General features: G+C 38.3%; 1 protein-coding gene across 3 annotated transcripts in view; it reads left to right on the top strand.

The window, feature by feature from the left end:
• GALNTL6 (polypeptide N-acetylgalactosaminyltransferase like 6) overlaps positions 1 to 17,854 on the top strand; it is a 477,061-nt gene that overhangs the window by 390,004 nt on the left and 69,203 nt on the right. For all 3 annotated transcript variants that reach the window (XM_030493369.1, XM_030493368.1, XM_030493370.1), the window contains exon 6: positions 1,938 to 2,121. In XM_030493369.1, the coding sequence (XP_030349229.1) occupies positions 1,938 to 2,121 (184 nt within the window). The remainder of the gene's footprint in view (positions 1 to 1,937; positions 2,122 to 17,854) is intronic.

Genomic DNA, 17,854 nt, shown 5'->3' with positions numbered 1-17,854 from the left:
CCTAAATTCATATTGGGCCTACATTTAAGCCTAAGAAGTATGTAAGCAAAATCAATTATTTAATTTGCCGCTGTTGGTGTGCACAATTGCAAACACCCTGGTGTCTTCAAAAGCCAAGATATTCCTGTGGTTCCTCATCTTCTCTAAAACATTTTGTGGGCTGAGAAGTAAGTTCTGCAGAAACACACAAGAAGAGGCAGGTAAGCATCATCTTACTTGCAAAATTCTTGCAGAGTTGTATAAGTGAAGACTGGGATTGAGTTTAGTCATTCTTCAAATCATTTTCTCCCTGGCTATTTCTGTGTGTGATTTAGAGAGTTCCAATCCTTCAGTCTATTTAAAAGCTACAGCTTTTAAAGATCAAGAGAATGATGCTAATGTATTATGAGTCTACCTTTGACCTGCTCCAGCCAAATCAATCCCATTTAGTTTCTCTCCTCCAATCAATTTAGAAAGGAGGGATCAGAGACAGACTATTATAACTATTAGCAGGACCATCACAGGAAAGAGGTTATGTAAAATTGACTTCACATAATGATTACAGATAACACTACATAGTATACAAGTGAATGAAATTATATTTGGCAATAGCAACAGTAATGCAGCCATTATGTCCAAGATGAGTTGCCTATAATTTTGTGAGAGCATGTGCTTTAAATCTATTTCACTATTAAAGGATAAGAATGTAAAAACCTGCTGAACTCCCAAGCACAGTAATTTCTCACTAGCAGTCAGCATTGTTCCCCCATTTGGAGAGTCTATAAACAGCAACTGAGAATAAATATGAAAACTACAGATGTTTCACTAAAATAATCTTTTTTCTTAATTTTAATCCTTCAGAAGCACAGAAGCACAGTCTGTATTACTAATCCTTATACCACAATTACCTGCCTTCCTATCTAAGTGTTTGTTCCACACTCAGCCCTCTGATTTTTTTAGGGTATTATCAAGCACCAGTGAAATCTAATCCATAAAAACAAAAGACAAGTTTTCCCCATATTCCCTACAGTGTAAAGAAACTAGGCCATCATTCAGAGAAAAAGCTTTATTATACTTAGAATTTTAAGATTTCGTTTCCTCAATGGTTCACAGATAGGTTTTCTACAGTACAGATTTTTCCTGTACTTCCTAATTTCAAACCATTATTCTTCTGCTTATTCTTGCAGTTGGAATGTCTTCCTTACTTTTGTTTCTTTTCTGAGGAGCTCTGTGGGATTAAGGAGTAGGATTCACCAAAGCAGACTCAGGCTCACCCTGCCCTTATACTAGACATAGGAACTTGATTTAGCTTCACAGTTCTCTTGCTTTTTCTAAAAAAGCAAAAGGAAATTCCTTTCTTTGGAAAACAAGTGAGTAAGAACAACACTGTGGGGCCTTCTTTATATCTCAAAGACTGGTACAAAAAAAAAAGGACGCAAGCCCTGTGTTGTTCGTGTTGGAGTTTGCCTTTAATTTGTAGCATTTGATCTCAAAGTTGATGCACACTAGCGCCACAGGAACAGCAGCTGAATGGTTTCAAGGGCTGAGATTCACATTTAGGAACACAAATTTCTCTCATGGGAGCTTGCCATACACACTCCCCACATCTGAAGGAGTATTTTTACATTTTGCTTGCTGGCTTGTTCCATAGCTGACAGACTGGGGACAGCTCAGAGTAGCAAAGTGACAGAGATATAGATGACTGGACTCCTGTGGGTCCCACAGGGATATGCCTCCCTTTAAAGAACTGTAAATGCTTCTAATCATTGCCCAACTGCATTAAGTCCACTTTAGATAAAGGTTTGATACAGATTTGAAAAATGAAATTATTTGGGGGGCATAGGGAACAAAGCAAGCAATCTTCAAACATCAGAAAACCTGTGGGATTCACTTTGCAGTAATATGATAGATGGCTTGACTAGACATGCCGTTTCCTATTTTCTACTTTCATTTTTCAGATCAGATTGCACTAAACCACAAAACCATCGTGTGTCCTATGATCGATGTCATTGACCACAATCACTTTGGCTACGAGGCACAGGCGGGGGATGCCATGCGAGGAGCTTTTGACTGGGAAATGTACTACAAAAGAATACCGATTCCTCCAGAGCTCCAGAGAGCTGATCCCAGCGACCCCTTTGAGTAAGTAGCAATAAAGGGGAGAGTGGGAACATGAAGCAGAACAAGCAAAGAAGGCAACAGTAGCAGAAGAATCCAAGCCCAGAAATTTCCATGTAGGCCACTTCATACTAATGAAAAGTCATAGAAGCAAACAGCTTCTGTACACGTTTCTAAAACCTCAAAACTAGGAAAAAATCAGGGTAACAAGTTGCAGGATTCACAAGCTGTGCCTGGAAACACAAACCTTCCCCATCTTTTCTGGCCCAGTGGTTGTACTTTAGAGAAAGAGGCACATACTGGTAGTTAAGAGAAATTATTGGCATTGGGTAAGGAATGAATGTGACTACAGTTATTCTGAGCACTGAACAGACTTTAGTTTCATGTTTTATTTGCTGGAGATTGGTGCAATGCATGCATCAGTAGCTGAGTCCAACAGATGCTTTGTTTATGACTCATGATATTGCTAGTGTATATGTATTGCTGTAGCTTAAACACAGAGCTGTCAAACCTGAACAGTGTCGAGCTGAGTTGTAAATAAATTTTTAAAAGCCAGACGGTATTGTATACATAAGCTCATTTATAGGAATGATCATCTACTTTTCACAAAAGTAGATCCTTTTTTCTTTTCTTTCAATTATTCTCATGTAAGGATCAGCTAGGGTTAATCCACATCAACAGAAAGGACAGACAGACAGACAGACATGATTCAATGTGGCAAAGTCTCCAGGGCTCTCACACAGCTTGGATCCTTGCCGGGCTGGCAGCAGGACTCGCTCTGATGCTGTCATTAGCGCTGGCTGAAACTTGCTGCAGGTTTTGGCAGTTTAAAACTCAGAATTTTCCTGTCCCCGAAACAAAACCTAGAAACAATAGCAACAGAAAATCTCTGTCTCTGTCCAAGACTCTGCTCTATTTTGAAGTAATAGGTCCAATTCATGCAGAAATTGACCCTTATGTCCAGGGAATGACTAAATGGGTATAGGGAGAAGTAGGTAATTGTGGCATTCAGTGGGCTTATTTTCATTATTCTGCTTGTTCTTTTTTACTTATCTCCATATAGACTCATCAGTCTTCATCTTGCATTAGTGTAAGTCCTGATGAAGTACTTTGCATCAGCTGCCAGTGCGACCACTCTACAGCATAGATGCAGGTAGTGCAATTACATAACACTCCAGAGCTTCTAGAGCCTCCATCGCTCTTCCACAAGTTTTCCAGGTCTTCTGAGCAGTTGTAATTTCTTGCTACTTACTGAGAGCCACCTAGCACATCACGTAATTTGGTCCAGTGTTCGAAGTTTGTATATAAGTAAAACTTCTATATTGCCAGGGTTACTTATCTACTGTTTCACCCATTTGTGGTTTGTAATATGCATCTTTCAAAGACAAGAATGGCCTGAGGAGGATGCATTTCTAGGAAACTTTGTAGAACAGACAAGGCTTTGTGCAGTACAGAACAGATGTGGTGGTTTTGCATGAACTGTTGTTGCGATCATCCTGGCAGCAGGTGATACCCATCTCGCCGTGCCTGCATTCCTAAGACACATAAATGGCTTCGCAAGGAGTAACATATGGGACAGTGCAACCTGTAATCTCTTGTAATCTGAGTTCTCATTTCCCCAGAAAGGTGGGAAGGCTTCCCAGTACTTATGCAAATCAGTAAGAGTCTTCCTTTGTGTTGCCCATCGCAGTATTTGCATCAGAGTAATGCAGATGGAAAAGCAGCATTGCACATGGAACCACTATGTCCATCCCCACACATGGCAGCAGGATTGAAGGCTGGTGGAGCTAGGACAATAACTTTGCTCAGAAGTACCCTCTGCCTAGGATGCTGAGGGTATAAATGTGTTTTCAATAGTCATTATGAATTTTACTTTGGGGAGGAATTATTTTCTAATTCAGAGTTGGTACTGCTTTTCTCCTAGGGCCTTCTCTGTTGACACCTTGAGCTTTTAATACCTTGCTTACAACAAGTACCGTAAACATTACAAACTATTTTAGATATCAGTAACTTAATTGACCAAGAGAAGTTCTATAGAATTAAAGAGACAGAACAGTTTTCCTGTGCATATACGCTAAAACTAGAAATGGCTTCAGCCAGCACCATAATCATTATGTTACTTTTTTGCAAGAAGTAAGTATTCATTTTTTTAATTTAGGTATTTTACTATTGGTATCCTAATAGCTTTATTTCTTGCCAGCAGCATCAATTCTGCACTGCTGGAAAATTGCCAGCATTTTTAGTAAAACACAAGCAAATAATGGGTACATGATCCAAAAATTGCACTGATGAGTTTTTTCCCTGACTTAAAATGCCAACTTAGTATGTGTGTTAAGCAGAAAAGATCACATTAGCCTAAGAACTAATGTACATAAAACCAGATCAAGCTATGGAAGACCTAAGAGCAGTCACTGTTATACCTGAATGATATATTGTCTGCACTTGTGAGACCCCACTTGGAGTACTACATACAGTTCTGGTGTCCCCAGCATAGGAAGGACATGAAGCTGTTGGAGCAAGTCCAGAGGAGGGCAACGAGGATGATAAGGGGGCTGGAGCACCTCCCGTATGAAGACAGGCTGAGAAAGTTGGGACTGTTCAGCCTGGAAAAGAAAAGTCTGAGTGGAGACCTCATAGAAGCCTTCCAGTATCTGAAGGGGGCCTACAAGGATGCTGGAGAGAAAGTCTTCTTCATCAGGGACTGTAGCGATAGGACAAGGGGGAATGGGTTCAAACTTAAACAGGGGAAGTTCAGGTTAGATGTAAGGAAGAAGTTCTTTACTGTGAGAGTGGTGAGGCACTGGAACAGGCTGCCCAAAGAAATGGTAAATGCTCCGTCCCTGGCAGTGTTCAAGGCCAGGTTGGACAGAGCCTTGAGCAACATGGTTTAGTGCAATGTGTCCCTGCCCATGGCAGGGGTTTTGGAACTAGATGATCTTAAGGTCCTTTCCAACCCCAACCATTTTATGATAAATACTGCTTCAGCAGACATCAGCTGTTTGCTGTTGAGCCAGTAAACTGAAGTGTTGTCAAATAGGCTTTTGGTGTGACAGTAGGGTGGAGCTCACTGAGCTCCAATGCCAGCTGAGGCAGTGTTTCTGGACTTAATTTTTCCCCACTGTTTTTTTGTTGTTTTTTTTTTAACCGTACTCCACTTTGGTCAGTGTTTGACAGGTACTCTCCTTTTGGATGTTATCTATCTGGACACAGTCTTCCAGTTTGAAAAGCCCCATGTGAAGAATCTAGACATTCTCATCCATTTGTGGTGTGAGCTTGGGCATACTTTGTTGTTCGTACACTTGCTGTGCCACTCAGGCAGCATCTCCACCCTTTGCTGTGATAGAACTTGGAGTCTCATTTCAGATCTCAGCTTTTCCTGATGTACGCCCACACCCATCCTCAGGCAATCTACATTTGTTCACAGGTAAGCTTTACACCATGATTTGGCTTGATGTTTATGACTCTAGGACTGTACAACACTCTCAGAAGCTTCCAGGCTGCCCAGTGTCAAATTTTTGCCTAACCCAAGCGATTGCCACTTAAACTAATAGGGTAACCTTGTTACTATAATGGACTGTGATATAAAGCATGTCAGTTTATACGATTTAATAGCCTGTCTGGGCTAAAAGCTCTGTGGAAGTTTAAAACAGAGGTTTGATATGCTCAGGCCTGCTGGGGATGACTGACCTTTACTTCCTGGCAGCATTTAGATTACATCAATTCATGTTGTCACATGCCTGATCTGAAAATGGGCATCAGTGTCCATTCGTGCCAGCAGCAGCGTATCTTTAAACAGTCAAGAAAACATCAACAATTCAACTCAAAAAACTATTTGTGAAAAAAACTCAAACCATAAGCTAATGGAGAGGATTAATGTAGCACCAGTCGGTTAGGGTCGGAAAGGGCTGCACAGCTCCTTGGAGCAGTTTTATGATGGTGTAACTTTATGATTCAGGAGAGAGGGAAAGGTGCAGCCGAGACCTAACAGCATTGCTATTGAGTTGCAACTCAAGATGGAAATCCCAACTGATGAGAGAAGTGTTGCACTACTTAGTGGATGCCAAGACTTCTAGCACCTATTTGGGAAAGTTAGTTTTTTTGGTTTATGACCATTCCTTACTCTGCAAGAGTTCCTTGTTTGCCTTCTGATGTAAAGCTGTCATCTCCAGATGTCACTGAAGAGAGACAAAGCTGAAGAATCATAGTATTCTAGCAAAGGACCTGGACAGTATTTTGACAAATACTGGGCTAGCCAAGGAAGTAGAAGCAACTTTGTAACCTTTGACGAGTCATTTTAGTTCCTGTACTCAGTTTCCGATTTATAAAATAGGAATCATTCCATCATTGCAAGTCTGCTTGGGGTATGAGTCTGGCAAAGGTTATAGGATTGAGGTCTCACAGTTATAGGGGCCACTTACGGTTTATGGATGTACTTTCTGGTAAAATTTCAGACACGCATAAGCGATGAAATGAGGCGATCAGTACATTTTTCTGTCCCCTTGCATCACAGACTCTCAACCTTGGATGTAATGTGTGACCTTAAAGTAACCAGGAAGATTACATGGCCCTTTCTGTTGAATTGTGTATCTAAAATCATATTATTATTATGCAAGCTATTGTCAGCATGCTTTTTTATTTGAATTGACATACTCTCAGAAACAATCTCTTTCTGCAGCTCCTTACTTTCAGTCCTTATATATAGTTTTTACAACATGTTGGTGTGAAGAAATTCTTTGCTAAGACTACATTTCAAATCTGACAAGCACTTTTACAATTTTATGATCATTTTCCAAAGTTTAGAAAGTGCTTTGGACAATGATTTCTGTTCTATAGCTCCCAGTGCTTTATAGTCTGTCTTTTATGGCTGATTTCTGCCTATAAACATATCATAAAACCTCTCACAACCCGAAACAATCATCTATTTTTATAAAGCCTAAGTATAATCTACTGTTTTGAACTGTGCTACAGGAATGTTTGATGCAAAAGACATTATTCTGCAGAGAAGCAGTTTCCAACCAGTGTGAGTTTGTGTAATTTAAGGTCTTGATTTATTGTTTTTACAAGCTGTGGTCTGTAGAAGACTTTTGGTGGAGAGAACAATAGTGGAGATAACAATAGCTTTTACAAACTGCCATCCACCCATAGCTCCATGAAAATCTCAGAATATTTTTCAAGGAAAAATGATGACACTAGCAAATGAAGACATGCATATTCAGTGCAGAGGTTCTGTACAACAGGTACGTTTTCTGAAGGCCAGTTCAGAAGAGAGAACTCTACAGAGAGTGTAACCTGTCAGAATAAAATTTAAAAATCATTAAAAAACAAACAACCAAGGATAAAAAGCTATTGCTAGTATAAACTTTTGAACCTCACAAGAGTCACTCAAGGGATTATTCGAGTCCTACATACTAGTTGAAATGGGTAGATTCAGGTTTGATACACAACACTTCAACGTTGTTAGTAACTTACGCCTTCCAAAATGAAAAGGAACTCATTTTGTTCATAATGTTCATAATTCATCTTGAATGTAGTTTCTAGAGCTGTTAGCCTGCTACTTCACACAACTATTAACTTTAGAGCTTGACAGTCTATACGCACGTATGCTGAGGCAAATTCATAGAGTGGGTCACCAAAACTACCAATAATTAGAAAACTAAGTAGTTTCTGGACATGAATTTAATATTTCTTTACATAAAAATAGACTGGGATGGTGGCCAAGAAGAAGACAGAAAGATGTTGCTCAGTGCATATGGGTGAGCTATTTAATGCTATCAACATCCTATTGATACAGATGACTTGGCTTTCAAAATTACAAAATTATGTCCAAATAATTTTCCATGAAAAAAAGGAAATCACCCTTTTAAAATAATTATTTCTGTTCTTAATTGTGTATTTTCAAGCCATTTGCTCTAGAACTTTCATGCAGGATTTGGTGACACCTATTGGTACTAAGAGAAAACCAAGACCCTTCTCTTAATTTTAGAGTGTTTACCAGCATAAAGTTGGGAGTGACCTATGCATCCACTTCCATTTCTGTTTATTTGTTGTTGTGGGTTTTTATTAAAGAATTTTTATCTAAGATCAATTTCTATCTAAGGACTTAATCTAGTGCCATGCTTGCTTCAAACAGAAGAGAGAACAAAGCCTAAACTGACTAATTTTGTCAGACCTCTCTCTGCCAAACCTCTTCCAAATCCGTGCATTGATGTATGTTCTGTACATGCTCATTGGCTCATGTTAACTGATACTCTTCAGCATTTCTCCAGTATGAGCAGTTGAGGCTGGGGGGCTGTGTGTATGTGTCATCTCCCCTTACTCCATAGGGTCTGTCAGATACTCCACAGTATCTCAATACTTTTCTTCCTTTTCTTTCCAGCGCCCATGGTTCTTTTTTCAGAGGCAGTGGTCAACTAAGTATGGCATAGAAGCATCCTCACCTGCCGATACATACCTTCTGATTTTTTGTCTACATAGAATAATTCTGACTGTCCAGCTATCTTGGCATAGGACTCAGCCCTGAGGTGAAGAGGTTTCTCTGGCTTCCACTCTGAAGAAATTAAGCTGCCAATGCAGTCTGTGCTGGAAGCATGAAAAGAAGGGGCTGGAAAGAAATTTATGGATAGCTAGTGTTTCAGTACTATTATAATATCTAACCAGAAATTTTCTTGCCACAGCGTTAACCCCTTTATGTTTTGTCATATACACTGTACACTGGGAGAAAACTTTTTAAATAACTGAGGACTCATGCCAGATCAGTTCATTGTTCATTTTCAAGTTGGTTTTTTTTTTAATTTTTTTAGTCTCAATAAATCATGTTTTCTAGATCTCTGATTATTCTTTGCTCTCCTCTGGACTTTTTCCATACTGAAAGCAGATACTGCCAAAGCCTTACTATTGCCTAGTAGAATAAGCAGGTGACTTTGTCTGTCTCAGAGACTATGTTCTTTCTTACATTTCCTTGACATTGTTGATTTATGCCAGGCTTGTGCTGTGGTGTAACCTCTACATCATTTTCTGCAGAGCTGGTGTCTAGCCAAGTGTTCATCATTCCCTTCTTGTAATTCAGATTTTGTGTGTCTGAAGGCACGGCATTTTTCTTCATATCTATTTGAAGTGCAATGTCCAAAAAGGTGATCTGTCTTCATTATCCCTAGATCAGCATGATACTTTGTAGGTGAACATTTTGAATTTTATCTTTTTTTGCCTTCACTTCTCCAATTTGCTAAGGTTTTTGCATTCTGATTAACTGTTCAATTTTTACAGCCTATTGCAATGTTGTTTGAGCTCTATTTGATGTTCACGCAAATCGCAAACTCTGTTCTAAATCCTGATTTGTAGGAATGTCTGTTTGGTCCATACCAGAAACCAGGATATGCAAAGTCTCTGGCTTTCCAACAATACATCCAGTGGTTCCTCCAATTTCTCAGCCAAAAATGTGTCATGTACCACTTCTGTGGCCCTGGAAATTTTGCCAGATTTGGAAGCCTTGCTTCCTGCCAAGGAAACCTTTATAAAATGGTTACAAGACCTCTTCCACATGTTCTAGATGGCACTGAATTTATAGCATAATGGCAGCTGGCTCTTCAGGTCCCTTCCAGACCTGATGCCAAGGTCTAAGACCTCATAGGCACATGTTCCAAATCAATGCAGTTATCTATAAAGCCCTATTTAAAGCTCCATGGAGGAGGGTTCCTGAATTGTACCGTGTAGGGTTTTAATGCAACACTGAACTGAGTCAGGTGCAGGACAATGTTTGCAGATATGCTCTCAAGAAAATTTCCATTCTGATGTTGGGTTATAGGTGATTGGTTTTTAGTAATGGCTATCAGCAGTTATTGCATCTCTCTGACAGTAATTATTTCTCTTTCATATTTCTGTGGTAGTTAACCCTGGCAGATAGCTGTGAATCAGATCTAAGACCTGAATGAGAAAAAGCGAGTTAATACCAATTTTGTTTACATTATTAGAGGAGTTCACTATAGGTATTGACGTGATGAGGACCTTAGAAATAAGACATGCAAGATCCCATTCTGAATTATCCCCAGACACACTAGCATCTGTTTTCTTTTCATGTAATTAACCAAAATATCATCATTCTAGCTGGAAGACAAGTTTTGTCAAGAGGCAAAGGCAAATGCCTCCAGCAACTTCTGAGGGTGAAAATCATGATAAACACTCCAAATTTTGCTGTGTTAGTTTATTCATAAGATGCTGTGCATATCTGAGAGAGCAGGAACAAATAAGGCTCAAAACAGTTTACATTTGTTTTTCCATGAAGTGCCAAGATAGTGTCCTTTACTAGGGAAGAAGAGTCATATATCAGCTTTGCTCATTTCTAAAAATGCCCATTTCCTTTGGGGGAAGACGGCTATCTCTTCAAGTGAATTATTTGGAAAATCAACCCTTCCGATGGAGAGGTGCTGTAGGCTTTAAGTTACGCAAGTCCATTTGCCCCCTACAGAGAATGAGGTGCCTGCAAGGGTTGAGGAGACTGGTTATTCAGCAGAAAGTTTAGCTATGCTGCAGAACTTCCCTGGCTTTTCTGTGCTAGGACAAATAACCACTCTGTTTTCCCTGAGTACAAATGACCTGTGGACCTGCAGTGAATTAGAAGTTGAAGAGATGGTGAAAAACCAGGAGCACAGTGGGAGAACAGTAACAACATTTTGCCTTTCAAAGCATTGTGACCATGCAAAGGACCTCTCAGAGTACCTGAGGAATACGTGGTGGGGAAGAAATGGTGGGGAAGAAAGTAGTTTGGAGCAGTATTTTCAGACCACTGTCTGGTGACCTCAGGGTAGTCATTTCAAGGAGACTCCCAGAAGGCACTGGAGGGAGAGCAAACTTCCTGAGTTCTCACCCACAGGAAATGTTTCAAATCCCCAGCTCACTGCTTTGCAATAGGTTTTAATGCCTAGCCCATTTTGTAGTGATTCTTTTCGACAGAATGACAGGTTAAACAGCAAAACTGTTCAAAGCACAATCTTTATTCCCGACTTGTTCAAAGGACACTCAGGGAAGAAGAACAGTCCTTTCTTAGTTGTAGTTACAATATATATAACTAGTCAATGTAGCTAATTCAGATGGGACCTGTTATTTCAGGGGTGTTCTCATTTGACTTTAAATCAAACAGCATAACCAAAATGAAGAAATTATTATAAATGTCCAACTATACTGCTTTAATTTTTGCACTCTATCTTATGTTACTGTAATTGCATTTCCATTTCTGAGGTTTTTGTAAATCACAAGATACTCTTGCTATTGCAACCAATTTCCAGTATTGAATTCCTATAATGATAATTTAATAGATTTATAAATCTTTAATGCCAAAACAGAGTATTTTGATTGTCTCAGTGGAACTGGTAATACTTTAATAACATTCATATATCTACTGGAAGGTAATAACATGCTTATAATTTCTGTAGACATGGAAGGACTCAAAACTTTTCAAAATATGGGTATGAGGATGACTGAGGCTATATATTTTTTTATACTGTGCCTGTTTTTCTGTTCTAAATGTGGTATAACAGAATACTGATCAAGCTTTTTTAAAATACTTGACACATGGTCAGGTATCTTAAAATACTAAAACATATGATCAGGTATTAGAAAATATGTCTTTTGATCACCTATTTAATTGTTTGCCTTTTTATTTTCATTAATAGCTTGTCAAATATGAAAGTTTTCTAAGCTCAGGGGGCACAGCTGACCACAGGCTGTAAGAGTATCTGTAGCAAGGAAGGCTGATAGATGGGCCTCATCTACAGACAGATTTCATCTGTCTCATCTAATGCTTATTAAGAAATCTAACCTCAGTTAAATTGTATTGTGCAAACCTTCAATTGGACGAAGGACTGCCGAAGAGCTGGTTTCTGCAGTAATTACTGGACTTACATCTCCACCTACTGGCTGATGGGGCAAAGTTCCATTCAAATGGTAGTTTAAATGAAATCCCAGTAGTGTTTTGGCTGTAAAAGCTTTTCTAATTATATTAAAATCATTTACAGGCACGATTTTCAGGGGAAGTTTGTTCAAAGTTCCTTGGCCACATATGTAATGAAGCCTCTGACTTCAAAGTCGTTGACCTATGCGTATTAGCCTAGGTCTTAATAAAGAAAATATGACAAGATTTTTCAATCAGAAAAAAATGTATTTAAACCCACCTAGAGATCCTTTCATTGAGAATGCAGGAGCACATCTGAGAGTCAAATGTGCAGCAGATCTGTACAAAGTTATTCCTATGTAACTCAATAAAGCTTGATAGCAATAACAAGAATGATATTGCTAGAGAAATATTATTTTTTATTTTTTATTTTTTTTTAAGAAACAGAAAAATCTGTCTATAGAAAAGGACTCAGACAACTGATCCCATAGGAAGATTATCGGTGTTGGCATCCAGCAGGGAAAAAAAGGGGGGGGGGGGGACAAACAAAAAAATCCCAGTAGCAGTTTAGAGGTTAGCAAAGAGAAAAGGCTGAAATTTGATAATAAAAAGTTCAAAGTCAAAGTGGGCTGATAATGAGAATTTCTTTCAGAATAGATTTCATCCATTGGTAACAGTAGAGAACGAGAAATGCTGTTTTTAGAAGCTGATGATGATAAAAGTAGACAATGACTCTCCAGTGTGATAACAGCTGTGAAAAGGGCAAATGCAATCCTGGAACTTATTTTCCTGTAGCCCTTGTCCCTCCATGGTTACAGAATATTTCAGAATCTCAGCTGCCCCTACTCCTTTTCCTCACAACTCAGGATATCATCTTCTCTCAACCACAGATGGAATCTGTCATGCTTCTGTTGTCTTTTAGACACTACAACCTCTTCCTCATTTCCCTAGGGAGAAGGGAAAAACATCAAATAGATACAAAAGCACAGCTCCAAATATTTTGCTTTCTCATTCTTTATGATGGGGCGTTCACCCGTGAGAGATGATATCATGTCCTCTCTACCTCCATCTTAAAATCTTTTGACTAGCATTTCTACTTAATTTCTACTTAATTAGCAAGTTTCTAGCTTCAGAAAGCTTTCTACTAAAGATACATTAGTAAAATCTTAACTTTTGTAAGGAATAGTAATCACACAATCTCTCTAGTAGTCATATAAAGAATAAATGCAGTACAACGCATGGTGAAACTAGAAATCTGATGCTTGGGTGGAGTAATAGTAACTCTCACACACACACTGTTGGTTTTACAGAGATCAGGTGCATCTACAAAAAAGTCATACAAGTCACTTAGAATTAAGTATCTTTTTCTGCAGAAGTTTGTGGTAAACAGTGGTAGAATCCAGATGCTAAATGAAGTAAATTTCTTCTAATTTTTCTTTTGCAGTGAGCAATTTCTTCAAATAGTTGCAGAAATAACACAAAATAGGAGCGTGCCCTGAATGATAAAACAAACTAAAAACCAGCTATTACCCAGCTGGAAAAGAAATTTTCCAAAATGTGGAAGATAGATAACTGAAAGAAGCTTGAAAGGCACTTTGCTCTCTATCTGTACACAATAGGCACCAGCAAAAATACTAATTACCTAGAGAGACGGTAGCTGTAGTTCTCAAGACAACTAATTTTTGAATGGTTTCATTTGGGTTGGAGAAAGTAATTATGAAACTTTTAGATTTAATGAAAATTATTAAATGAATCTGTAAATTTCTGCATGTTGTGACCTTCTGAATATAATAGAAAATATAAAATAGCCTGAGAGCAGAACTGAAGCAGAAAGACATGGGGTTCAACACATAAACCGTGAACACCAGCAGGACTAGAGGGCTTCTTGCAACTTGATAGCAGCAGAGATGGTGCCTCAGATCTCTGAAAATGCTGAACTTTCTGGAAATTAAGTGAACACATCTAAGCAGACAGGTTGTTTAAAAATATTTGGTCTGTCAGATAACTCCTAGTCTATTGCTAAAGAGAAATCACATCCTGTTTCAGTCTTCACTTTAGTGGCCTTCTTCAGCCTCTGCTCATAAAATACTGGATCCATAGCTCCTGTGATTGTTCTGGCACAGCTCTAACTTTAGGTTTATTTCTCCTATTTTGAAAATAGCAGGCCAGATTGTATGCAGCATCATACTGCATGCTATCCTCAGCAGTGCTATTGATCTGTATCTGCTGGAAAGATCTCTACTAATAGATCTTAAAGTTGATTTGCCCTTTCCAAAGCTTATCTGATACTTGTTTCATCCATTCCTGAACAACATGACCTTGCATATCTCACATACTTGGAGCAGCTATTCTTGCAAAAGTTCAAATGATTCAGTCATGGTTCTGACGAGGTAACGGGCACAAGATGTATGGGAAAGCAGCAAGATGAGATGTATTTGAAAGATTTCCTGAGAATTTTGATGTTGCTTTTCCAATACTTGAGTCCGTGTTCATTCAATAAGTGTTGATGTTTTTTCACTTCCATTTCTAATGAAGCCTGAAATTAACATAGCTTTTATTTGCAACAACATCACTGATATTAGTAGTATGGCACTGGGAATAGTTCTTGTAAAGCTGGAAGCAGAAGCGAAAAGTATTTTGGATAGGTCCTGTATGTTGAGAGGAAGACCATGCTGAGTTATTTAATCCCTCCTACTATAACTAATGTTTAATATCTCTACATTTAATCTAATATCGGGGGGGAGGAAGGGGGACCATCCTTGTGAATCTCATCTAAAAGCTATTTTGATTCTGAACTCTTCGGTAGCATCACTTTACCTTAACACAGATACTGTTTTATTAAAAAGCTCAAGTAAACACATTAATTTTATTTTTGCAATTTAATTTTCTTATTGTGATTTGCATCTGTAATAGCATGTAAAAAACAGTACATTTTTAAGGGAAGAACTATAGCAGTTAGTTACTCTGAAATTTATGAAAACCGTAGATGAATATATGTTACTGGTCAGCAAGATTTTAGTAAGTAAAATTTGCCAGCTGGAAGTGTGACAGGGATGACTAGCATTTTGATATTTGAAATAGACCTCAAGACTTCTGGTGTCTTGCATATTTGCTGTCTAAATAAACTTGGTGGTACCATAAGGTCTGAGTCTGTTAATATTTATTTTGGAGAATTCTGCCTTTCTGAGCCTTTTCTTTTGCCTCTCTCTGCTTTTTGTCCAGGGACAAGTAGTGATGTTAGCAGTATACACATCCTTCCAGAGATATGATAGTAATGGAAAAAGTAAACTTTGGTGTCCTTAATCCATTTTTCAAAGTTAGGTATTTCAGTCTGAAGAATGTACTGTTTTGGAGATTCTGTTGTTGGGACTCAGAGAACCTGTAGATGATAACAATAGCTCCAACAGTAGTAGCTCATCACAGTGCCAGAGGCAGGGCTGGTGACTGATATGCTGTCAGATTTGTTAGCTAAAACAGACCCCTGTGGATTTTCATGACAGCTTTCCTTTCTGCACACTTGATATTCCTGATTTCTGAATTATTCAGCATTGCTGCTGCTAAGTCAGCTAGTGTCTCTGGAGCGTAATTAGCTAAGCAACGGTTAAAACCAGGGGAAAAGAAACATCCCAATTATATGTTCATTGCTTTGTGAGTACTTGAATAACAGTTTAAAATACTCACTACAGTTCACAGGAATCTGCAAAGCAGGGCTGGGAAACTCAGGAAAATATATGCTGGTCTCAGTCAAGTTAAAAACAAAACTCCAGTTCTATAAAGCAGGGCAAAAGATAAACCTTTCAAGATATGTAAAAACAGATAGACCTAAACTAATGCTGAAATGTGATCTATCCTACATTTACCTCACTGTTAAGAGAAATGGAAGGAAAGTCCCTCTCTCCATATGTTAAATGCTCAGTTGTTCTTTTTCCTTGCCTCACCTTTTTTGGAAATTGAAATTAGTTTAGTTCTCACTGAGGTAAAAATGAGAATATTTAGCTAGTGTTTTATTCACTGCTTTTATTGCTGAAGCAATGTTTTGCTAAAAAAAAAGGAATGACGTTTCAGCATTGGGAGCTTGGTAAGCTTTTGATTAGGTATCTAGGTGCTTTAATATTTGTCTCAGGGTAAGTCAGAGTATTCCCACTTGGTTTCTTTTCAATAGGAATTGACTTGTTTATCTCAAAAAAGCATTATTCTTCTTGGCAATCATCATGCATCTCTACTCTATGACAAAATGTACTATCAGCTATGCAGAAGACAAACTTCTATCTTTGCTATGCCTGATGTATGTGGGAAAAATAGGCTATGCTGCTGGTTCCTTGGTTAGTGCCAAGTGAACCTACTTCGGTTTTTCCTTTGCAAGGCAGATATTTGTGTCAGATGGGCACTGGCTAAAATGAACCCTTGAAATCCCTGAAAGACAATGGGCACACATCTTGGGATTGGAACAGTTTTAAGAAATGAAATGAGGAAATTAAATTGTTAATTCCATGAGCACTTAATGAAAGGCACTTAATGAAAAGAAATTACGTTTTGTTTCTTTGACCTTTCACTATGAGCCTTTAAATGAGATCTTTCTTAAAAGCTTTTGTTTGCATCACAAGCTTTAGTGAATGTGTTATCAAAGCATCCCACTGAAGTAGAAAGATATTAATATTGAGTTTAATAGATGAAGCACAGAACGAGTGACTTACTGGAGAGGCATGCGGCAAAGCTTGGAACAGAGCAAAATCCAGTGTAACTATCACAAATATCTCTCCCCTGTCTTTTCAAAGGAATTAGGCATTCTGGATTTGGGTCTGTCATGGTTTAAGCCAGGACAGGGTCATTTTGATATTTTGAACCATTAGTTGGCTCTTGAGGAAAGAAATAGCACTTTCCCACAGGAATACAGGTTGTAAAGGGCTGTGCTGCTTCTTGTTGCTGGATGTTACTGTTAGTGCATATGCTTGTTGCAGCTATCTGCATTTGAATTTGTCAAGAATTTATCAACCATCCAATTTGCTATAAACCGCCTCATTCAGAACTCCGTACAGTACAGTGCTGAAGTGTTAAGGTCAAATGGAAGTGTCCACAGAGGACTGTTGAGGCCAGATTTTGCTACCACATCTTAGGCCTTCTTCTTCCTCATTTTCTTCAACTGTCAGCTCTCTTTATAATGTAACTAGTTTAAACTAACTAATTAATCAGCTTTTGGGAAGAAATTAAAAAAAAAATAAAAAAAAATCAAGCATTTCCTAAAATATTTTTGGACATTTAGCTGTTGTGTATAAATTTAAGGAAATAACACAAAAATAAAATCCACCAATATTTCATGTCAGCTCTACAACCCCTTTCAGTTTGTCTTCAGTTGATGCATACATAGCTTTATTATCTCAAAAATACATGGAAATTTTCAGCTTTCTGCATACAGGCCTTATTGGCAAGCCAATGGGCAGCTGTATATTTATACTGAAGCAAGGAGAGACAGCAGTATTGTACAAGGTGACTCAGTTGACTGGTCACAACAAATACAGCTCAGAATATGGAACTTCTGATCCATGAAGATAAATTTCAAGCTATTATTAATGGAATAATTTTGAGTGACAGAGATACTCAGAGAAAAGTGTGTGCAAGTGTTTTATAAGCTTAAAGAGAAGCTGATTTCAACAAGGAAAATGTTTTGAATTTGAGATTTCTGAATGTAAATGTCAATGTTATAGAAGATAAATTAGAAGAATCAGAAATGTAGGTATAAAAACAAATGTTTTGTTAGAATTGTTATGTTTGTAAGCTTGATTACTGAGGAAAACACCCTGGAGGACAGGCTTAAAGCCAATAGCCATCCACCCATATTAGTTACCTGCAAGAGTGCTGTCAGAGTGCTGCAGGGAC

Source organism: Strigops habroptila, chromosome 7, assembly GCF_004027225.2.
Source record: "Strigops habroptila isolate Jane chromosome 7, bStrHab1.2.pri, whole genome shotgun sequence".
Taxonomy (NCBI): Eukaryota; Metazoa; Chordata; class Aves; order Psittaciformes; family Psittacidae; genus Strigops; species Strigops habroptila.
This window is presented reverse-complemented; position numbering and strand designations above follow the sequence as displayed.